General features: G+C 41.3%; 1 protein-coding gene across 4 annotated transcripts in view; it reads left to right on the forward strand.

Annotated features, from left to right (window-relative positions):
- LOC121560549 (ankyrin repeat and SOCS box protein 2) overlaps window positions 1–21839 on the forward strand; it is a 37740-nt gene extending 15901 nt beyond the window's left edge. For 2 of the 4 annotated variants that reach the window (XM_041873488.2, XM_041873491.2), the window contains 8 exons: window positions 4139–4308; window positions 5137–5292; window positions 7384–7629; window positions 7787–7958; window positions 11448–11495; window positions 19373–19946; window positions 20304–20457; window positions 20682–21839. In XM_041873488.2, the coding sequence (XP_041729422.1) occupies window positions 4139–4308; window positions 5137–5292; window positions 7384–7629; window positions 7787–7958; window positions 11448–11495; window positions 19373–19946; window positions 20304–20457; window positions 20682–20809 (1648 nt within the window). In that variant the 3' untranslated portion in view covers window positions 20810–21839. The other 2 variants (XM_041873489.2, XM_041873490.2) reach the window with 2 other exon arrangements.
- The last annotated feature ends 2969 nt before the right edge of the window (window positions 21840–24808 follow it).

Consider the following 24808-nt stretch of genomic DNA (forward strand, 5'->3'; position numbering starts at 1 on the left):
GAGTCCAGGTCCGCTGGGTTCATAATTGGCCGGATCGTTCTGTCACAGTTCCCTCAGCCAGAACCCAAAAGCAGACCAGGACAAGGAGAGTTGAACGAAAGTGAGGGTTTATTCGGATACAAACAAAAGGTGCAGAATATTCCAGGGACAGAGCGGGCGGCGTGGATGAGTAGTTGGGGGTGCAGTGCAAGGTCCAGTGATGGCTCGGCAGCCGCCGACCATCAGGCAGAGGTGGGGTGAAGGTTCCGGACGTGTGACTGCAGGTGAAACAAAAACGGAGGTAAGGACACAAAACTCAACAAAGTACAAAACAACAAAAACTCACGCTAGATACTCTAACTGATACGCAGATACACCTACTGTTCATGGCTAACGATCCGGCAGGAACTGGATGTTGGGCCAGAGCCTAAGAAAGGTGCTGATTAGGCCCAGGTGTGCAGATTGCTAATGGGAAGCAGGTGCGGAAACCAGAGCGCTCCCCGGAGCGTTCCCGAACCCTCGGGAAACTGGAGATTACGACCAGGACCCGACTCAGACAGCCGGGATCGTTACAACCAGAGAATCTTGTTTCTCGTGGTCTGAGTCCTTTAGGTGCCTTTTGGCAAACTCCAAGCGGGCTGTCGTGCCTTTTACTGAGGTGTGGCTTCCGTCTGGCCACTCTACCATAAAGGCCTGATTGGTGGAGTGCTGCAGATATGTTTGTCCTTCTGGAAGGTTCTCCATTCTCCACAGAGGAACTCTAGAGCTCTGTCAGTGTCCATCGGGTTCTTGTTTACCTCCCTGACCAAGGCCCTTCTCCCCTGATTGCTCAGTTTGGCCAGGCAGCCAGCTCTAGGAAGAGTCTTGGTGGTTCCAAACTTCTTCCATTTAGGAATGATGGAGGCCACTGTGTTCTTGGGGACCTTCAATGCTGCAGACATTTTTTGGGACCCTTTCCCAGATCTGTGCCTCGACACAATCCTTTCTCAGAGTTGTAAGGACAATTCCTTCGACCTCATGGTTTGGTTTACGCAAAAAAACAAATTTTGATAAAAATTAAAAAAGTTTACGTTCAAATGGCTATCCTGTGAAGTAGTGATGCGCGACATATGCCTAGTTTCCTGAAACGAGTCACATATAGACAGGTGTGCCTTTCCAAATCATGTCCAATCAATTGAATTTACCACAGGTGGACTCTAATCAAGTTGTAGAAACATCTCAAGGATGATCAATGGAAACAAGATGCAACTGAGCTCAATTTCGAGTCTCATAGCAAGGGGTCTGAATACTTATGTAAATAAGGTATTTCTGTTACATTTTTTAAAAATAGATTTGCAAACATTTCTAAAAACCTGTTTTCGCTTTGTCAATTTATTTATTTTTATTTAACCTTTATTTAACCAGGTAAGCCAGTTGAGAACAAGTTCTCATTTACAACTGCAACCTGGCCAAGATAAAGCAAAGCAGTGTGATAAAAACAACACAGAGTTACATATGGGGTAAAACGAAACAAAGTCAAAAAATACAACAGAAAATATATATACAGTGTGTGCAAATGTAGCAAGTTATGGAGGTAAGGCAATAAATAGGCTATAGTGCAAAATAATTACAATTAGTATTAACACTGGAATGATAGATGTGCAAGAGATGATGTGCAAATAGAGATACTGGGGTGCAAATGAGCAAAATAAATAACAATATAGGGATGAGGTAGTTGGGCGGGCTAATTTCAGATGGGCTGTGTACAGGTGCAGTGATCGGTAAGGTGCTCTGACAACTGATGCTTAAAGTTAGTGAGGGAGATAAGAGTCTCCAGCTTCAAAGATTTTTGCAATTCGTTCCAGTCATTGGCAGCAGAGAACTGGAAGGAATGGCGGCCAAAGGAGGTGTTGGCTTTGGGGATGACCAGTGAGATATACCTGCTGGAGCGCATACTACGGGTGGGTGTTGCTATGGTGACCAATGAGCTAAGATAAGGCGGGGATTTGCCTAGCAGTGATTTATAGATGGCCTGGAGCCAGTGGGTTTGACGACGAACATGTAATGAGGACCAGCCAACAAGAGCGTACAGGTCACAGTGGTGGGTAGTGTATGGGGCTTTGGAGACAAAACGGATGGCACTGTGATAGACTACATCCAATTTGCTGAGTAGAGTGTTGGAGGCTATTTTGTAAATGACATCACCGAAGTCAAGGATCGGTAGGATAGTCCGTTTTACGAGGGCATGTTTGGCAGCATGAGTGAAGGAGGCTTTGTTGTGAAATAGGAAGCCGATTCTGGATTTAACTTTGGATTGGAGATTCTTAATGTGAGTCTGGACGGAGAGTTTACAGTCTAACCAGACACCTAGGTATTTGTAGTTGTCCACATACTCTAGGTCAGACCCGTCGAGTAGTGATTCTAGTCGGTGGGCGGGTGCCAGCAGTGTTTGATTGAAGAGCATGCATTTAGTTTTACTAGTGTTTAAGACCAGTTGGAGGCTACTGAAGGAGTGTTGTATGGCATTGAAGCTCGTTTGGAGGTTTTTTAACACAGTGTCCAATGAAGGGCCAGATGTATACAAAATGGTGTCGTCTGCGTAGAGGTGGATCTGAGAGTCACCAGCAGCAAGAGCGACATCATTGAAATACACAGAGAAAAGAGTCGGCCCAAGAATTGAAGCCTGTGGCACCCCCATAGAGACTGCCATAGGTCCAGACAACAGGCCCTCCGATTTGACACATTGAACTCTATCTGAGAAGTAGTTGGTGAACCAGGCGAGGCAGTCATTTGAGAAACAATTTTGGCGGCTAGTTTTAGAAAGAAAGGGTCCAGATTGTCTAGCCCAGCTGATTTGTAGGGGTCCAGATTGTGCAGCTCTTTTAGAACATCAGCTGTCTGAATTTGTGTGAAGGAGAAGCGTGGTGGGTGGGGGGGGGGGGTAATTTGACATAATTTGAGTCAATTGGAGGTGTACCTGTGGATGCATTTCAAGTCCTACCTTCAAACTCAGTGCCTCTTTGCTTGACATCCATGGGAAAATCAAAATAAATCAGCCAAGACCTCAGAAACGTGCAACTGCATATAGGGACAAAGATCATACTTTTTGGAGAAATGTCCTCTGGTCTGATGAAACAAAAATATAATTGTTTGGCCATAATGACCATCGTTATGTTTGGAGGAAAAAGGGTGACGCTTGCAAGCCGAAGAACACCATCCCAACCGTGAAGCATGGGGGTGGCAGCATCATGCTGTGGGGGTGCTTTGCTGCAGGAGGGACTGGTGCACTTCACAAAATAGATGGAGTCATGAGGAAGGAAAATTATGTGGATATATTGAAGTAACATCTCAAGACATCAGTCAGGAAGTTAAAGCTTGGTCGCAAATGGGTCTTCCAAATGGACAATGACCCCAAGCATGCTTCCAAAGTTGTGGCAAAATGGCTTAAGGACAACAAAGTCAAGGTACTGGAGTGGCCATCACAAAGCCCTTATAGAAAATGTGTGTGCAGAACTGAAAAAGCATGTGCAAGCAAGGAGGCCTACAACCTGATTCATTTACACCAGCTCTGTCAGGAGGAATGGGCCAAAATTCACCCAACTTATTGTGGGAAGCTTGTGGAAGGCTACCCGACACGTTTGACCCAAGTTAAACAATTTAAAGGCAATGCTACCAAATACTAATTGAGTGTATGTAAACTTCTGACCCACTGGGAATGTGATGAAATAAATAAAAGCTGAAATAAATCATTCTCTCTACTATTATTCTGACATTTCACATTCTTAAAATAAAGTGATGCTCCTAACTGACCTGAAACAGGGCATTAAATGTCAGAAATTGTGAAAAACTGAGTTGAAATGTATTTGGCTAAGATGTAAACTTCCGACTTCAACTGTATATACACACAGTGTATATATAGTTTAGTCCCCCATATGTGGTGGATGGAGGTGGGTTCAAAATAATAACGATGATGTTGATGATGATAATTAATAAAGAACTGCACTATTTTTATCTCATTATTTTAACTACAACACTATTTTCACATACTGTATATAGACACTAGTATGGTGCTGGAGATAATGAATATGAGGTCAAGGGGTATGAATACTTTCTGAAGGCATTGTATGTGGACTAAGAGAAAAAGGGTAAGTGTATGATAGTGGTTATGTTTGCCTATTAGGGAGGAGGACACTATCGTGAAAGCCATCCTGAATGGTGATGTGACTACGGTACGAGCTATGGTTAAAGACACCGGGAATAACATACTGCGGCCTGACAAGTATGGATGGATTCCGCTGCACGAGGCTGCATATTATGGCCAAGACCAGTGTGTCAGGGTTCTTCTTGGGGGTAAGTGCAATTCAAAACTCCATAGATGTACACAGTGATGTAGTCATTGGATCATTGTTGTTGTCCTTTTTGGTGAGACTAGTATCACTTTATTTTACAGTCTCATTTCAGCTGGTACTTACCTGCTATTTAACAATGGACATTCTTCTGGGCTCACGTCAAATAATTGAACAGTTTAACACAATAGAAGTCCATACCAAATAGTACACCCATTTTAGCCCTAAAAGCGGCAACATATTTTTTTGCTTAAAAGCACCAAAAGGGGTCGTTTTGACCCCAAATTGGTATTAATTGCAAAGAAACACTGTCTGTCAAGCATTAACACTTGTCATTTATTAACCTGTTGTAACACAAGTAAATACCTATATATTTTCAGGGTACGGAGATCTACAACTGTGCCAAATGTTGTGCTTTTACAACAAATTTACTATTGAGCCCACATTTTCAGCTTAGCTGTGCACCATTAATAATACCAAACTAGCAACCTTTCGGTTACTGGCCCAACGCTCTAACCGCTACGCTACCTGCCGCCCCTCATCAGTATACAAAATAAATATACTTTTTAATTCCTCCATATTAACACAGAAATCATGAGAAATTATATTTTTTTGTCTGTAACTAGTTGGTTGGCAAAGTTCAATTTCAGTTATTCAATTTCAAGTTATTCTAATTTTACCCCTGTGGGCGCTTTTAGGGTTAACATTTAATTACCATGTATTTTACAGTTTTATCAAGTAAACTAAATAGCTGAGTTTAAAATACAGTATAAAATAAAGTAAAAACCTAGTCTCATGTTTGTCTCCCGTGTTCTTCTTTCCACTTTTCAAGCTCAACCTGGTATGATTAACAAGTGCGACCTGAAAGGCCAGACTGCTCTCATCTTGGCGGTGGGCAGGGAAAAGGTGGCCTGTGTAGAGGCACTTCTGGAGAAAGGGGCAGACACAGAACTCGCCACCAAGGAGAGAGAGACCCCCCTCTACAAAGGTAACAAATTTGCCTTAAAGACCTACTAAGACCTACAGTGAGGGAAAAAAGTATTTGATCCCCTGCTGATTTTGTACGTTTGCCCACTGACAAAGAAATTATCAGTCTATAATTTTAATGGTAGGTTTATTTGAACAGTGAGAGACAGAATAATAACAACAAAAATCCAGAAAAACGCATGTTATGTTATATTGATTTACATGTTAATGAGGGAAATAAGTATTTGACCCCCTCTCAATCGGAAAGATTTCTGGTTCCCAGGTGTCTTTTATACAGGTAACGAGCTGAGATTAGGAGCACACTCTTAAAGGGAGTGCTCCTAATCTCAGTTTGTTACCTGTATAAAAGACACCTGTCCACAGAAGTATTTAATCAATCAGATTCCAAACTCTCCACCATGGCCAAGACCAAAGAGCTCTCCAAGGATGTCAGGGACAAGATTGTAGACCTACACAAGGTTGGAATGGGCAACAAGACCATCGCCAAGCAGCTTGGTGAGAAGATGACAAGAGTTGGTGCGATTATTGGCAAATGGAAGAAACTCCCTCGGCCTGGGGCTCCATGCAAGATCTCACCTTGTGGAGTTGCATTGATCATGAGAACGGTGAGTAATCAGCCCAGAACTACACGGGAGGATCTTGTCAATGATCTCAAGGCAGCTGGGACCATAGTCACCAAGAAAACAATTGGTAACACACTACGCCGTGAAGGACTGAAATCCTGCAGCGCCCGCAAGGTCCCCCTGCTCAAGAAAGCACATATACAGGGCCATCTGAAGTTTGCCAATGAACATCTGAATGATTCAGAGGAGAACTGGGTGAAAGTGTTGTGGTCAGATGAGACCAAAATGGAGCTCTTTGGCATCAACTAAATTCGCTGTGTTTGGAGGAGGAGGAATGCTGCCTATGACCCCAAGAACACCATCCCCACTGTCAAACATGGAGGTGGAAACATTATGCTTTGGGGGTGTTTTTCTGCTAAGGGGACAGGACAACTTCACCGCATCAAAGGGACGATGGACGGGGCCATGTACCTTCAAATCTTGGGTGAGAACCTCCTTCCCTCAGCCAGGGCATTGAAAATGGGTCGTGGATGGGTATTCCAGCATGACAATGACCCAAAACACATGGCCAAGGCAACAAAGGAGTGGCTCAAGAAGAAGCACATTAAGGTCCTGGAGTGGCCTAGCCAGTCTCCAGACCTTAATCCCATAGAAAATCTGTGGAGGGAGCTGAAGGTTCGAGTTGCCAAACATCAGCCTCGAAACCTTAATGACTTGGAGAAGATCTGCAAAGAGGAGTGGGACAAAATCCCTCCTGAGATTTGTGCAAACCTGGTGGCCAACTACAAGAAACGTCTGACCTCTGTGATTGCCAACAAGGGTTTTGCCACCAAGTACTAAGTCATGTTTTGCAGAGGGGTCAAATACTTATTTCCCTCATTAAAATGCAAATCAATATATAACATTTTTGACATGCGTTTTTCTGGATTTCTGTGTTGTTATTCTGTCTCTCACTGTTCAGATAAACCTACCATTAAAATTATAGACTGATCATGTCTTTGTCAGTGGGCAAACGTACAAAATCAGCAGGGGATCAAATACTTTTTTCCCTCACTGTATATCTGCCAACGTCATTGTTATTATTCTTTTATTCTAAGCGTAGTAAGTCATAGACTACTTGACTGATAGTAAAATAACTTGTTGAGCAGCAACACCGTGAGAAAACCTTGGCTGAAAAACTTGCCGTTGGGCTTGCTGGGCTGCAAATCTGAAAGAAAATTACTGGTATAAGAAACATGGTGGTGGAAAATCCCTCCAGACCATGCCTACACCGATCTAATCTTTTTACATTTGTGGGGTTTACTAGTGAACAAGTGCACACTTCCCGAGAAAGGAGAGGTGATTGGGAGACATACAACTACACCCAAAATCTGCCATTACAGATTCACTCTCCCAGTACCTGCAAGCTGTCTTGAGTACCCTGGGAATAACCCCAAACCCTTGTTTAGGAAACACTGTCTACCATGACTAACAAAGGTTGGGAAATCTTCCATTTATCCCGTCTGTCAATCTTTGACCGTATTCCACAGCTTGTGAAAGGGAGAATGCTGAGATTGTGGCCATTCTTCTGAATCACGGTGCTGTGGTGAATAAACACTGCATCCAGGGCTGGACGGCTTTCCAGGAGGCTGTGAGCCGCAACAGCGTGGAGATCTGTGAGATGTTGGTCCAGGCTGGGGCTAAGCTCAGCCCAACCAACATGTACGGTATCACACCCCTGTTTACTGCAGCCCAGAGTGGATGCGTGGAAACACTTAAATTTCTCATTAAACACGGTACGATTTTATCTGGAAAAGCAGGTGAATTCTGTAGGCCAAATGGATTACACTTAATTGAGACAGTCCACAGACCACATAGAGCTGTTATGGAGCTCTAACCATGGATCTTTGGTTGACGTTTGTTACTGTATGTTACACTGAATATATGTTGTAGGTGCTGATATCAACAGCGAGGCAAGCGATGGGGCCACAGCTCTGTATGAGGCAGCTAAGAATGGCCATGAGGACATTGTGAAGCTTCTTCTTTCTCAGAATGCTGATGCCAACAAAGCGGGCAAGAAAGGACTTCTGCCACTACATATCGCTGCCCAACGAGGAACTGATGGGTAGGCGCAATTAGCTTAAATTACCTTAAAATATGGGAAGACATCACCGCACAGTACCCTTAAAGGGATAGTTCGCCCAAATTACAAAATTACATATTGGTTTCTTTACCGCGTGAGCAGTCTGTGTGACAAGGTATGACAGCAATCCATGCTTTGTTTACCTGGCCACTGTTTCAAAATGCTAACTTTTTTTGCATTTGTGGCACAAATCCAAGGCAAGGCAATGCTACTGATTATTAGCATTTTTCGCACTTCAAGTCCAAATCAGCTCAATGAAGTTACTTATAGATGATTTTTAAATGCTGTATGTCTCATTATATGAGATGCATAGTGCCTTCAGAAAGTATTCATACCCCTTGACTTATTCCACATTTTGTGTGTTAAAGCATGAATTAAAAATTGATTATATAAATATATATATATATATATATATATATATATATATATACAGTGGGGAAAAAAAGTATTTAGTCAGCCACCAATTGTGCATGTTCTCCCACTTAAAAAGATGAGAGAGGCCTGTAATTTTCATCATAGGTACACGTCAACTATGACAGACAAATTGAGAAAAAAAATCCTGAAAATCACATTGTAGGATTTTTAATGAATTTATTTGCAAATTATGGTGGAAAATAAGTATTTGGTCACCTACAAACAAGCAAGATTTCTGGCTCTCACAGACCTGTAACTTCTTCTTTAAGAGGCTCCTCTGTCCTCCACTCGTTACCTGTATTAATGGCACCTGTTTGAACTTGTTATCAGTATAAAAGACACCTGTCCACAACCTCAAACAGTCACACTCCAAACTCCACTATGGCCAAGACCAAATAGCTGTCAAAGGACACCAGAAACAAAATTGTAGACCTGCACCAGGCTGGGAAGACTGAATCTGCAATAGGTAAGCAGCTTGGTTTGAAGAAATCAACTGTGGGAGCAATTATTAGGAAATGGAAGACATACAAGACCACTGATAATCTCCCTTGATCTGGGGCTCCACACAAGATCTCACCCCCTGGGGTCAAAATGATCACAAGAACGGTGAGCAAAAATCCCAGAACCACACGGGGGGACCTAGTGAATGGCCTGCAGAGAGCTGGGACCAAAGTAACAAAGCCTACCATCAGTAACACACTACGCCGCCAGGGATTCAAATCCTGCAGTGCCAGACGTGTCCCCCTGCTTAAGCCAGTACATGTCCAGGCCCGTCTGAAGTTTGCTAAGAGTGCATTTGGATGATCCAGAAGAGGATTGGGAGAATGTCATATGGTCAGATGAAACCAAAATAGAACTTTTGGTAAAAACTCAACTCGTCGTGTTTGGAGGACAAAGAATGCTGAGTTGCATCCAAAGAACACCATACTTACTGTGAAGCATGGGGGGTGGAAACATCATGCTTTGGGGCTGTTTTTCTGCAAAGGGACCAGGACGACTGATCCGTGTAAAGGAAAGAATGAATGGGGCCATGTATCGTGAGATTTTGAGTGAAAACCTCCTTCCATCAGCAAGGGCATTGAAGATGAAACGTGGCTGGGTCTTTCAGCATGACAATGATCCCAAACACACCGCCCGGGCAACGAAGGAGTGGCTTCGTAAGAAGCATTTCAAGGTCCTGGAGTGGCCTAGCCAGTCTCCAGATCTCAACCCCATAGAAAATCTTTGGAGGGAGTTGAAAGTCTGTGTTGCCCAGCGACAGCCCCAAAACATCACTGCTCTAGAGGAGATCTGCATGGAGGAATGGGCCAAAATACCAGCAACAGTGTGTGAAAACCTTGTGAAGACTTACAGAAAACATTTGACCTGTGTCATTGCCAACAAAGGGTATATAACAAAGTATTGAGAAACTTTTGTTATTGACCAAATACTTATTTTCCACCATAATTTGCAAATAAATTCATTAAAAATCCTACAATGTGATTTTCTGGATTTTTTTTTCTCATTTTGTCTGTCATAGTTGACGTGTACCTATGATGAAATTTACAGGCCTCTCTCATCTTTTTAAGTGGGAGAACATGCACAATTGGTGGCTGACTAAATACTTTTTTTCCCCACTGTATATCTCACCCATCTACACGCAATACCCCATAATGAAAAAGTGAAAACATGTTTTTCGATTTTTTTGCAAATGTATTGAAAATGAAATACAAAAATATATAATTTACATAATTATTCACACCTCTGAGTCAATACTTTTTTTTCAATGGGATTCAAGTCTGGGCTTTGGTTGGGACACTCAAGGACTTTCACATTCTTGTTCTGAAGCCATTCCAGCGTTGCTTTGGCAGTATGCTTGGGGTCTTGTCCTGTTGGAACGTAAATCTTCGACCCAGTCGATGGTCATTTGCACTCTGAAACAGGTTCTCATCAAGGATTTTCCTGTATTTGGCTCCATTCATTGTTCCCTCTATCCTCAGTCTCCCAGTCCCTGCCACTGAAAAGCTTCCCCATAGCATGATGCTGACACCACCATGCTTCACGGTAGGGATGGTTTTAGATGGGTGATTAGCTGTGCCTGGTTTTCCCAAGACATAACGCTTTGCATTCAGGCCAAAGAGTTCAATTTTTGCCTTATGCTCTATCTTTCACGTGCCTTTTTGCAAATTCCAGGCTTGCTGTCATGTGCCTTTTTCTCAGAAGTGGCTTCCATCTGGCCACTCTCCCATAAAGTCCAGATTGGGGAAGTGCTGTAGAGACCGTTGTCCTTCTAGCAGGTTCTCCCATCTCAGCCAAGGAACTCTGTAGTTCTGTCAGAGTGGTCATTAGGTTCTCGTCACCTCCCTGACCAAGGTCCTTCTTGCCCGGTTGCTCAGTTTGGTCGGACGGCCAGCTCTAGGCAGAGTCTGGGTAGTTCCATATATTTTCAATATCTCAATGTTGGAGACCACTGTGCTCTTGGAAACTTTCAACACTCTAGAAATTGTTTAAACCCTTCCCCAGATACATGCCTCGTGACAATTCTATCTCGGAGATCTACAGACAGTTCCTTGGACTTGGTATAGTTTGTGCTCTGGCATGCACTGTCAACTGTGGGACCTTATATAGACATGTGTGTTTCTTTCTAAATCATGTCCAAACAATTGAATTGGCCACAGATGGACTCCTATCAAGTTGTAGTGAAATCTCAAGCATGATCAAAGGAAATTGGATGCCCCTGAGCTCAATTTGGAGTGTCATAGCAACGCGTGTGAATAGTTATGCAAATTAGATATTTATGTATTTTATTTTCAATACATTTCTAAAAACATCTTTTCACTTTGTCATTATTGGGTATTGGGTGTAGCTGGGTGAGAGGTAAAAAAAAACAATTTGATCCCTTTTGAATTCAGGGTTCAACAAAGGAATAAGTCAATGGGTATGTATACTTTTACAAATAGCCTACACCAGAGATAGCCAAATGATTATAATTATGTTGCTTACCCCTGGCCTACATATTATTATTATTATTATTATTATTATGTATATTATTATCATACATTGTTGTATTGTTTCCAGAAAAACCCTGCTGACCTATGACATCTACAATTATGACAAGTCAGTTAAGTAAGTGCCTATGTCTGACTGGAGTTGCCAATGAAGTTGTGGTAGATAAGCGCTCCTTTAACATGTGACTTTAACCCAAGCTTTGCTCAGTAGAAGACGTATTTGACAGTTATTAAAACGTTATCTCTGGAATGTTTTTTGGTCCTCTGTAATATTGTTGTATATTAATATTTTTATGTTTTCTGTAACCATTGCTTTGTTTATGCAGGTTTATTTTGTGTTTGCTTTTTAATGTGTTGTCATTGTCAGTAAATGTAATCATTCACACTCAATCCATTGAGTGGAATGCTATCCATGATGTTCATCCCCATGTGTTCAATGTGTGTGGTTAAACAACACAATTATCTAAGCTTTTAGCATTATAGCAAGCTGTCCGTTTACAGTATCAGAGGAAACCTGCTCACACAAGGTGAATTGGATGTCGGAAAACAGCTCCAAAGCTGATAAATCGATTCACCACCTGGTCCCAAAAATGTTTTGGGCCATGAATGGCTACCTCAACATGCAATCTTTCATGGGGGTCAAAGGTCATACATGTATGCATTTTGGGGTATATTGAGCCAAAATGGACAGTATTGGGATATGGTCTATTATCACATGGTACCCAGATGATAACTACACTAAATCTCACACAGAACAAGATTTTGTCTGCAATCAGACCCAGCAGCCTATTTTCAAGATGGCCACCATTAATTTCAATGGGGAGGAACTGCATTGATTTTGCATGGTCCTAACTGAATAAAAAAATTAGTGTAATAAGATCATAATGAGTGCACCAATCTTTACAGTGATACCTAGCTATTGTACACATTTTCCAATATGGCCACCAACCGGCTCCATTGGTTTTAATTGGATTGGTCTGACATTGACACAACTCTTTCAAAAATAGGTAGAATATGCCTAATGATATTTAAAGGTTTGCAAAATATATAATCTTTGTAAAATATTAGCAACATTTTTCAAAAAATGTGCCAGAAACACAATGTATAAATCATATAACTGTTTTTGGTCAGTATTTGAATCCCTAATTTCTGTATTTTATTTTCAAACAATTAAAAATGTGTCTATAATATTCCTAAAGGGATCTTTCACTGGTTTGTAGTGATTATGATATACAATATTATGCCATATTGTTAAATATAAAATCTATGTCTTGAATCCTGTCATAATCACTGCATTCCAACATAACATTCTAACAAACTGCCTGATGGGAATCAACTTACATAGCTGGTGAAATATTAAAGCCTTAGGTTTACAGCCTTCATAGATAGTGTCTAGTTACACTATTTATGAAAAAATAGTATATTGTAATATAGGGCCTACTGAAAAATGTATTGGTTAGTGGCTGCTGAGGGTTGTCGAGGGCATCAGCAATGGTCTAATTGCTAAAAGGCTGGATTTTTTTCGAATCACTAATTGCATTATTTCTATAAAACATGTCAACCAGCCACTGAACTAATGGCTACAAAATGATTAGGTAACATATTTCATAAAATAACTTGTAAGGTTAGAGAGCATACTTTTCAGATCATGATGGTCAGGCACAGAAACTATAATAATCACCAATGTTCCTTTTAGAGATAATGAGTTGTTTACCTAAATCTTTGTGTTAACTTGCTGGGACAACTCAACAAATGACTGAGCACACCTTTCATCTCAGCATGTTGAGTATTTCTATGCAACAGACTATTACAGGTGGCAACTATAAAACCAATACACTACCAGATTTGAATATCTTGGACTTGTATTATTTCCCAGTATGACCAATTTCCCTAAAACAAATATATAGTTCTGCTATTTGTAACATTGTTGTTTGAATGAGTCAGTCTAGTTTATTCATCTGGAAAATGTACCAAATCCCATGGTTTTTCAGATGAGATCCACCCAATTGAATGTTCCATTGTTGTTTGATAGTCATTTTCAATGAGCATGTGAACATTCCAACTGGTCTCAACATTCCTTTGTCAGCCTGTGAACATTATATTGCATAGACTCCCTACAACAAGATATATAAAGGTGTGGAAAACATAGAAAGCAACATTTTTGGAGAGGGTATCAGATATCAATTTGATCAGGGGCTTGTGGGGAACAATTTACCATCAAACCTTTGCCTCACTAAAGTGGACACATTTTTCCACTGACACATGGACTATAACTTCCAAACCAGCAAAATGGAAAGATGTTACATTCCAAATATTTAGCAAAATATAATGTTTTAAAAGTGCAAACAACTCGAGTTTTTTGCTATGCAAGATGCGATCTTGCCCATAGAAATATAATTAATCATTCTATGATCTTGCCACAGATAACCATTCTGAATGGTTACTGATGATGCAATTCAAGTTCTGGAGGATACGTTCAGCTAACCTCGGTCCAACGCTGTGATTTCACTGCTGGTGTCCATTCTTTCTTTTGAATAGACTTCAAGTGCAAAAATGCATGAAAATGCAAAACCTTTGTCAAATACATTGGGCAGAAGTGAATGAATCTATAAATATGAATATATACTGAACAAAAATATAAATGCAACATGCAACAATTTCAAAGATTTTACTGAGTTACAGTTCATATGAGGAAATCAGTCAATTTAAATAAATTCATTAGGCCTTAATCTATGGATTTCACATGACTGGGAAAGCACCCCCACAGCATGATATTGCCACCCCCGTGCTTCATGGTTGGGATGGTGTTCTTCGGCTTCCAAGAAACCACCTTTTTCCTCCAAACATAACGATGGTCATTATGGCCAAACTGTTCTATTTTTGTTTCATCAGACCAGAGGACATTTCTCCAAAAAGTATGATCTTTGTCCCTATGTGCAGTTGCAAACCGTAGTCTGGCTTTTTTTATGGCGGTTTTGGAGCAGTGGCTTCTTCCTTGCTGAGCGGCCTTTCAGTTTATATTAGGACTCGTTTTACTGTGGATATAGATACTTTTGTACCTATTTCCTCCAGCATCTTCACAGGGTCCTTTGCTATTGTTCTGGGATTGATTTTCACTTTTTGCACCAAAGTACGTTCATCTCTAGGAGACAGAACGCATCTCCTTCCTGAGCGGTATGACGGCTGTGTGGTCCCATGGTGTTTATACTTGCGTACTATTGTTTGTACAGATGAACGTGGTACCTTCAGGCATTTGGAAATTGCTCCCAAGGATGAACCAGACTTGTGGAGGTCTACAATTTTTTTCTGGCGTCTTGGCTGATTTCTTTTGATTTTCCCATTATGTCAAGCAAAGAGGCACTGAGATTGAAGGTAGGCCTTGAAATACATCCACAGGTACACCTCCAATTGACTCAAATGATGTCAATTAGCCTATCAGAAGCTTCTAAAGCCATGACATCATTTTCTGGAATTTTCCAAGCTGTTTAAAGGCACAGTCAATTTAGTGTATGTAAACTTCTGACCCACTGGAATTGTGATACAGTGAATTATAAGTGAAATAATCTGTCTGTAAACAATTGTTGGAAAAATGACTTGTGTCAAACATAAAGTAGATGTCCTAACCGACTTGCCAAAACTATAGTTTGTTAACAAGAAATTTGTGGAGTGGTTGAAAAACAAGTTTTAATGACTCCAACCTAATTGTATGTAAACTTCAGACTTCAACTGTAATATAATAAATAGTCTTAAGGGCTGATAATGTTACAGCTGCTCTTGTGGTGATACTGATGATTTGTTGACTCCATTCGTGGGAACCGCTCATGTCATGGCCATCTATGTAATCATGGGCTTGAACAAGGTGAGCAAATTGCTTATATGGCTTACACTACCGTTCAAAAGTTAGAAATGTCCTTGTTTTCGAAAGAAAATCAATTTATTTGTCCATTAAAATAAAATCACATTGATCAAAAATACAGTGCAGACATTGTTAATGTTGTATATGGCTATTGTAGCTGGAAACGGCTGATTTTTTTAATGGAATATCTACATAGGCGTACAGAGGCCCATTATCAGCAACCATCAGTCCTGTGTTCCAATGGCACGTTGTGTTTGTCATTAGAAACCCCTTTTGCAATTATGTTAGCACAGCTGATACCTGTTGTGCTGATTTAAAGAAGCAATAAAACTGGCCTTCTTGAGACTAGTTGATTATCTGGAGCATCATCAATTGTGGATTCGATTACAGAATCAAAATGGCCAGAAACAAAAAACTTTCTTCTGAAACTCATCAGTCTATTCTTGTTTTGAGAAATGAAGGCTATTCCATGCGAGAAATGGCCAAGAAACTGAAGATCTCGTACAACGCTGTGTGCTACTCCCTTCACAGAACAGCGCAAATTGGCTCTAACCAGAATAGAAAGAGGAGTGGGAGGCCCTGGTGCACAACTGAGCAAGAGGACAAATACATTAGTGTCTAGTTTGAGAAACAGACACCTCACAGGTCCTCAACTGGCAGCTTCATTAAATAGTACCTGCAAAACACCAGTCTCAACATCAACAGTGAAGAGGCTACTCCGGGATGCTGACATTCTAGGAAGAGTTGCAAAGAAAAAGCCATATCTCATCCTGCCTATCATAATCTTTTCTTTTTATTGGCCTGTCTGAGATATAGCTCACCCATATCATCTATACAGTGGGGGAAAAAAGTATTTAGTCAGCCACCAATTGTGCATGTTCTCCCACTTAAAAAGATGAGAGAGGCCTGTAATTTTCATCATAGGTACACGTCAACTATGACAGACAAAATGAGAAAAAAAAATCCAGAAAATCACATTGTCTGATTTTGTATGAATTTATTTGCAAATTATGGTGGAAAATAAGTATTTGGTCAATAACAAAAGTTTCTCAATACTTTGTTATATACCCTTTGTTGGCAATGACACAGGTCAAACGTTTTCTGTAAGTCTTCACAAGGTTTTCACACACTGTTGCTGGTATTTTGGCCCATTCCTCCATGCAGATCTCCTCTAGAGCAGTGATGTTTTGGGGCTGTTGCTGGGCAACACGGACTTTCAACTCCCTCCAAAGATTTTCTATGGGGTTGAGATCTGGAGACTGGCTAGGCCACTCCAGGACCTTGAAATGCTTCTACGAAGCCACTCCTTCGTTGCCCGGGCGGTGTGTTTGGGATCATTGTCATGCTGAAAGACCCAGCCACGTTTCATCTTCAATGCCCTTGCTGATGGAAGGAGGTTTTCACTCAAAATCTCACGATACATGGCCCCATTCATTCTTTCCTTTACACGGATCAGTCGTCCTGGTCCCTTTGCAGAAAAACAGCCCCAAAGCATGATGTTTCCACCCCCATGCTTCACAGTAGGTATGGTGTTCTTCGGATGCAACTCAGCATTCTTTGTCCTCCAAACATGACGAGTTGAGTTTTTACCAAAAAGTTATATTTTGGTTTCATCTGACCATATGACATTCTCCCAATCCTCTTCTGGATCATCCAAATGCACTCTAGCAAACTTCAGACGGGCCTGGACATGTACTGGCTTAAGCATGGGGACACGTCTGGCACTGCAGGATTTGAGTCCCTGGCGACGTAGTGTGTTACTGATGGTAGGCTTTGTTACTTTGGTCCCAGCTCTCTGCAGGTCATTCACTAGGTCCCCCCGTGTGGTTTTGGGGTTTTTGCTCACCGTTCTTGTGATCATTTTGTCCCCACGGGGTGAGATCTTGCGTGGAGCCCCAGATCGAGGGAGATTATCAGTGGTCTTGTATGTCTTCCATTTCCTAATAATTGCTCCCACAGTTGATTTCTTCAAACCAAGCTGCTTACCTATTGCAGATTCAGTCTTCCCAGCCTGGTGCAGGTCTACAATTTTGTTTCTGGTGTCCTTTGACAGCTCTTTGGTCTTGGCCATAGTGGAGTTTGGAGTGTGACTGTTTGAGGTTGTGGACAGGTGTCTTTTATACTGATAACAAGTTCAAACAGGTGCCATTAATACAGGTAACGAGTGGAGGACAGAGGAGCCTCTTAAAGAAGAAGTTACAGGTCTGTGTGAGCCAGAAATCTTGCTTGTTTGTAGGTGACCAAATACTAATTTTCCACCATAATTTGCAAATAAATTCATAAAAAATCCTACAATGTGATTTTCTGGATATATTTTCCTCAATTTGTCTGTCATAGTTGACGTGTACCTATGATGAAAATTACAGGCCTCTCTCATCTTTTTAAGTGGGAGAACTTGCACAATTGGTGGCTGACTAAATACTTTTGTGACTTTGTTAAGCATCACAATCAATTTGAGATACTTTTAGATAATTTGTACATGATGCGTGAAAAATCATAATATCGGTCCCATGACTTCAATGGGATTTGTGCCACAAATGCTAAAACCTGTCATAGCTTGTCCATAGACTGCTTACAGAGTAAGGAAACCAATATGTAATTTTTATCCCTTTAAAGCAGTAATGTGTGAGTTATAGATCTGTCATTCTCATTGAAAGCAAGTCTATGAAGCGGTAGATATGTACTATTTGTGCTATTTCTATGCTTCCCCTTATTATGTTTAATTTTTGTACACCAGCTTCAAACAGCTGGAAATTATTATTTTTTGGTTATGGAGAATATATTCCACAGCGGTTTAGATGCTACAACGATTCTCTACACTACACTTGCTTTATTTCTCACATGTGTTAGAATTTTAGCAACCAGGAAATGTTGGAGGGATTTCTGCATAGTGCATCTTTAATTGTTGACCATGTAACGCTAGTGCTTAAAATAATCTTAACAAATCTTATTGTGGACTAAAAGTCAGAATCACTCCAAATATGGTCTTTGGAATCATCACAATACTCCCTAAAGAGTTTCAGAACATAACATTGATGCATTCAAAGATGGCCACACTATACCGGTAGATGCACTTACATTAATATGCTACAATATGCTAAAAACACTTCATTCTTATTGCCATGAACAATAGGACCAAATGACACCATTTGGAATGTAGGCCCATGGTACATTTCTTAACTTAGTTTGAAAAAAGCTAAGGGATTGGTAAAAAGATGGCTGAGTTATTGACAAATAAAAAATCAGATTTTACGTGTCAATTTAAACCCCTGTAAAACACAGTGGCTTATCAACTTGAAACTTGTCATCGCTATCATGCATGTCCCTAAGATTAACCACACAATTTGGTATTGATATCTTAAAAACCAGAAAACTATTAACAACTCATTTGCATATGTAACACTAATGCTCAAAATCATCTGCATTCATCTTCTCCTCATGAACCATACTTCAGATTCACTCCAGATATTGTATTTAGACTCATTACATCAGTCTTTAATGGTTTTGAGAAAAAATTGTTGCTGCATTCAAATATGGCCACATTGTACCTATAGACTCAGTGAAGTAGCCTCTAATGAATTTGAGAAAGGTAACCAACCTACAGCACTTGACTAAACTTAACTTGCGTCATCCTTGTGGTATTGCAAGATAAACATGGTAATGCTTTCACTGATTGCACATAAAGGAAGATTGTTTCTACTTGATAGTGCTTGCTTTGTTTTCCAACTGATCTTGTGTCCTTTCTGTCATCCTGTGAGGATTGTGCTCTCCCCCCTTCCCTCTATCCTTTACACTACCCTACCTGCTAGTTTCTGTTTCCGACTCCACCGACTTCCCTCTCACTTGCACCTTCCACCAGGAGTCCGCACCTCAACTGGAAGAAACAGAAGTTAGAAAGGGATTCTCAACCAATGATAATGCTGAAGTAATCATTCAGTTTGTAGAGCACACAATGCAAAATTCCGGTTGGAGGATTCCCGCAATCAGGAGGATAATAACCAGGGAGGGAATTCTCCATCTGGGAATACTCCAACTGGGATTTCTGAAAAACGTGGACGTTTTGGGGGAATTTTTCAACCCTACCCCCTGATCCTCAACTCTGGGCACCAATTAATTTCCCATGTGGTTTTCTATTTCAGTATCGTGTTGTTGCTGATCAAAGCCACCAGTAAGTCCAGAGTGAATCGCAGTGGCATCAGTCCCCTCCACCTGGCCGCCGAGTGCAACAGGGACGAAGTCCTGGAGGTCCTAATCGAGGCCGGCTACGATGTCGACGCCATACTGTCGGAGGACCACTCCAAGATGTACGAGGATCATCGCAGCACAACACTATACTTTGCCGTCGCCAACGGCAACGTGGAAGCGACCACTATGCTTCTAGAAGCTGGCGCCAACCCCAACCTAGACACCTTCAACACGCTACTGGTGGCTGTGAGGCAGGGTAGTATCGAATTGGTCACTTTGCTGGTGGAGCACGGGGCCAACGTTAACGCATACGTCCCCACTCACCCCACCTCATTCCCGGCCACTGTCATGTTCAGTATGAAGTACCTGTCCATGCTGAAGTATTTGATGGACAATGGCTGTGATGCCCACTCCTGTTTTAGTTGCACTTACGGCAGTGGTCCACATCCACCCATTAAGGAGACCTCTGAGAGGGATTACTTGCGCTACAATAACGATACACGAAGGAATACCAGGGAACCTGTTCAGGTAAACAAAACAAGAGTTAAATATTTAGTATGTGCATGAGTAATATATTCAGATACACTGTAAATATAATGGTGAATCCTATATATTGAGTTCCCACTTTACAAAAAGTGTTAAATTATAAATGTACATGGGAGTTAAATAGGCTGGTATAGTTATTATACTACATAGTAGTTCTAATTCTACCACAGTCAGGTATAACAGCTGTAAGTACTATGTAACAATGTTTACCTACACTGTAATCTCCTATGTAACTGTCATGCTGTCATGTTATCACAGGTATTTGGGACACTTTCTTGTGGGGACTTAAAAATACAATATACCATAGCCTACCATTGCTTAATGTGTTTCCATCATTAGTTCTGTGAGATAATCTCAACTCAGGCAATAAACCGCTGGGCAGGACCCATCATAGACGTACTCCTGGATTATGTTGGCCATGTGAAACTCTGCTCTAGACTTACTGAACACCTAGATAGCTTCGAGGACTGGGAAGTCATCAAGGAGAAAGCAAGTGAGTGTCCCCGGACTTGCAAACAAACACACACACACATACCCATACTGTACACACACACAGACATACCTACACATACACTCTTAGAATTTTTTTTAGAACCTTTAAGAGTTTTTCGGCTGTAGGAGAACCCTTAGAATAACCATTTTTGGTTCCAGGTAGAACCCTTTTGGGTTCCATGTAGAGCGTCACATATTACCGTATCTGTTACCATTGTCTTCCAGCGCCACCGCGTCCACTGATGCAGCTGTGTAGGCTGAAGATCCGGCAGCAGGTTGGAATCCACAGACTGAGGTGCATCAACAAACTGCCCCTCCCTCCACGAGTAATCAAGTACCTTAACCACGAATAGCGCAACCAAGACGAGTTTTGTGCATACTAGAGAGTCATAACAAGAGCCGACAGAGGGAATGCCGCACAAAATCGATTGACATAATCTGTATTTATCGTGTGAATATGTTACTGATATTTGAGCAGTAATGTAGAGTACAGTTACATTTCACAATTAAACTTTAAGACCAGACTTATATAGTAATTTAATAAGCTCACTCGACTTAGGTAGACTTACCAAAGTTGGTAGCATTTTATTTGACTGTTGTAGACATTACTAGGTATTTTCTAGTAATGACTTTTATTTAAATTACTAGGTATTCGCAAGTACATGGTAAAATGGTAATTACAGTAATAACCTATGAATTACTTGTTTGTTTCAGTGAGACCAATTTAAGCTAAATTATTAAACAAATATTGAAATGGGTTTTTGTCAAGTTTAGAAAATCTACCTGTTTGAGTGTACTATAATTTTGGGGCAATATAGGACCCTGTAAGGCAGGCTTTTATCAATTGGTGAAAAATTATTGAATATGTTCAACCTTAGTTGAGACTTTATAATCTTGTTATTGAGAATGGTCTATTCAATTTCTCAATGGAAGATAAATATGAAATAAATACACAAATGGCTTGTTGTCAAGGTTTGGAAAGCTGCCTATTTGATTGTACAGTGTTTTTGGGGCATCATTTGACCCTTTTAGGCTGCCTTATATGTGTATATATACGTTGTGTTTTTGTAAATATTTGATTTTTACAGTTTGACTTATGTCAAAGGTAGGAGTTGAACATTAAGGTTTACAGCATTTACTGTGAGTAAATTTCACAGAAGAGATTGAGAATATGAGAGCAAAACACTATTTAATTTGATATGTGTAAATAGATTCCAATTTATGTATTTGCAGTATTCTGTATGACCTCGAGGTAAGGGTCACCTTTTTCTAATATTTGGGTATATTTCTCTTAAAGGTGACCTCCATGTACTTGTATTTCCGATCATGGAAACAATTCAATCTTGTGCCTAAGGAAAAAAATTAACATAATTTGAAAATCAATTTTCTATGGGTTGGTCATCAGTCATCAAATTGTCCATTAGTCCAGTAATTAGCAGTTCAAAAAAATTACTCAGCGATTGTATTAACTGCGATATGCAATAATTACATAGTTGGTGTTTCCAGTTTTAGGGTCCAGCATTCCTGGATAAATAATGATTGTTGATTTAGAATTGTGTGTGCGTGTACTTGCACTTTCACTTCAGACAAACTCCTCATGATGGAGCCAAATTACTTCACAGAGGACTGCTCTATGGATAAAGTTTGGTTTATACCTCCATCCCTCTTGCCCTCTAGCGTTGGACAGAACTACTACTGTAGTTCACAGGAGGTTGGCGGCACCTTAATTAGAGAGGACGGGCTCATGGTAATGGTTGGAGTTCAATTAGTGGAATGGTATCAAATACACTACATGAACAAAAGTATATGGACACCTGGTCGTCGAACATCTCATTCCAAAATCATGGGCATTAATATGGAGTTGGTCACCCCTTTGCTGCTATAACAACCTCCAGTCTTCCACTAGATGTTAGAACATTGTTGTGGGGACTTGCTTCCATTCAGCCATAAGAGCATTAGTAAGGTCAGGCACTGATGTTGGGCGATTAGGCATGGCTAGCAGTCAGTGTTCCAATTCATCCCAAAGGTGTTCAATGGGGTTGAGGTCAGGGCTCTGTGCAGGCCAGTCAAGTTCTTCCACACCGATCTTGACAAACCATTTCTGTATGGACGTCGCTTTGTGCATGGAGGCATTGTCATGCTGAAACAGGAAAGGGCCTTCCCCAAACTGTTGCCACAAAGTTGGAAGCACAGAATCTTCTAGAATGTTATTGTATGCTGTAGCATTAAGATTTCCCTTCAATAGAACTAAGGGGCCTGGCCTGAATCATGAAAAACAGCCCTATTATTCCTCCTCCACCAAACATTACAGTTGGCACAATGCATTGGGGCAGGTAGCGTTCTCCTGGCATCCGCCAAACCCAGATTCATCCGTCGGACTGCCAGATGGAGAAGCGTGATTCATCACTTCAGAGAACACGTTTCCACTGCTCCAGAGTCCAATGGCGACAAGCTTTACACCACTCCAGCCGACGCTTGGCATTGCGCATGGTGATCTTAGGCTTGTGTGCGGTAGTGGATTGTGGAACTCGGTAGTGAGTGTTGCAACCGAGGACAGACGATTTTTACGCGCTATGCGCTTCAGCACTTCACGGTCCCGTTCTGTGAGCTTGTGTGGCCTACCATTTGCGGCTGAGCCGTTGTTGCTCCTAGACATTTCCACTTCACAATAACAGCACTTACAGTTGACCGGGGCAGCTCTAGCAGGGCAGACATTTGACGAACTGACTTGTTGGAAAGGTGGCATCCTATGACAGTGCCACGTTGAAAGTCTCTGAGCTCTTTAAGTTTGCAGACGACACAACAGTGGTAGGCCTGATCACCGACAACGATATGATATAATAATATGCCATTTAGCAGACGCTTTTATCCAAAGCGACTTACAGTCATGCGTGCATACATTTTTTGTGTATGGGTGGTCCCGGGGATCGAACCCACTACCTTGGCGTTACAAGCGCCGTGCTCTACCAGCTGAGCTACAGAGGACCACACGATGAGACAGCCTATAGGGAGGAGGTCAGAGACCTGGCCGTGTGGTGCCAGGACAACAACCTCTCCCTCAACGTGACCAAGACAAAGGAGATGATTGTGGACTACAGGAAAAAAAAGAGGACTGAGCACGCCCCCATTCTCATCGACGGGGCTGTAGTGGAACAGGTTGAGAGCTTCAAGTTCCTTGGTGTCCACATCACCAATGAACTATCATGGTCCAAACACACCAAGACAGTCGTGAAGAGGGCACGACAAAGCCTATTCCCCCTCAGGAGACTGAAAAGATTTGGCATGGGTCCTCAGATCCTCAAAAAATTATACAGCTGCACCATCGAGAGCATCCTGACTGGTTGCATCACCGCCTGGTATGGCAACTGCTTGGCCTCCGACCACAAGGCACTACAGAGGGTAGTGCGTACGGCCCAGTACATCACTGGGGCCAAGCTTCCTGCCATCCAGGACCTCTATACCAGGCGGTGTCAGAGGAAGGCCCTCAAAATTGTCAAAGACTCCAGCCACCCTAGTCATAGACTGTTCTCCCTGCTACCGCACGGCAAGCGGTACCGGAGTGCCAAGTCTAGGTCCAAAAGACTTCTCAACAGCTTTTACCCCCAAGCCATAAGACTCCTGAACAGCTAATCATGGCTACCCGGACTATTTGCACTGCCCCCCCACCCCATCCTTTTTACGCTGCTGCTACTCTGTTAATTATTTATGCATAATCACTTTAACTCTACCCACATGTACATATTACTTCAATTATCTCAACTAGCCGGTGCCCCCGCACATTGACTCTGCACCGGTACCCCCCTGTATATATAGCCTCCCTACTATTTTAATTTACTTCTGCTCTTTTTTTCTCAACACTTTTTTTGTTGTTGTTTTATTTTTACTTTTTTTGTTAAAATAAATGCACTGTTAAGGGCTGTAAGTAAGCATTTCACTGTAATGTCTGCACCTTTTGTATTCGGCGCATGTGACCAATAAAATTTGATTTGATTTGATTTAGATACAGGACAGAGAGTTCAAAACCTTGTTCCTTATGATAGATTTTTGTATAGTTTTTTTGCCATTTATGAATGTGTTATTCAATGCTTTTCTATGGGCTATAGTAGTAAAGGCCAATGTAATATTTTATTAAATAACTGTTATATATATATTTTTTATACCTAAAGTGGTCCTAAAATTCAACATCAAATAGCTAAATGATCCATGGTATGACCCTCCCGCCAATGGCTTAGACTTAAGAATAAAGCCTTACCGCCCCCCACCCATCTCTTTCGGAATTCACATGTAAACACGAGTCAGCATGGCATTGTCCTCCAGAAAGTAGTCTCTCACAACTTTTTTCCACTGTGCTT

Source organism: Coregonus clupeaformis, chromosome 36, assembly GCF_020615455.1.
Source record: "Coregonus clupeaformis isolate EN_2021a chromosome 36, ASM2061545v1, whole genome shotgun sequence".
In the NCBI taxonomy this organism is placed as follows: Eukaryota; Metazoa; Chordata; class Actinopteri; order Salmoniformes; family Salmonidae; genus Coregonus; species Coregonus clupeaformis.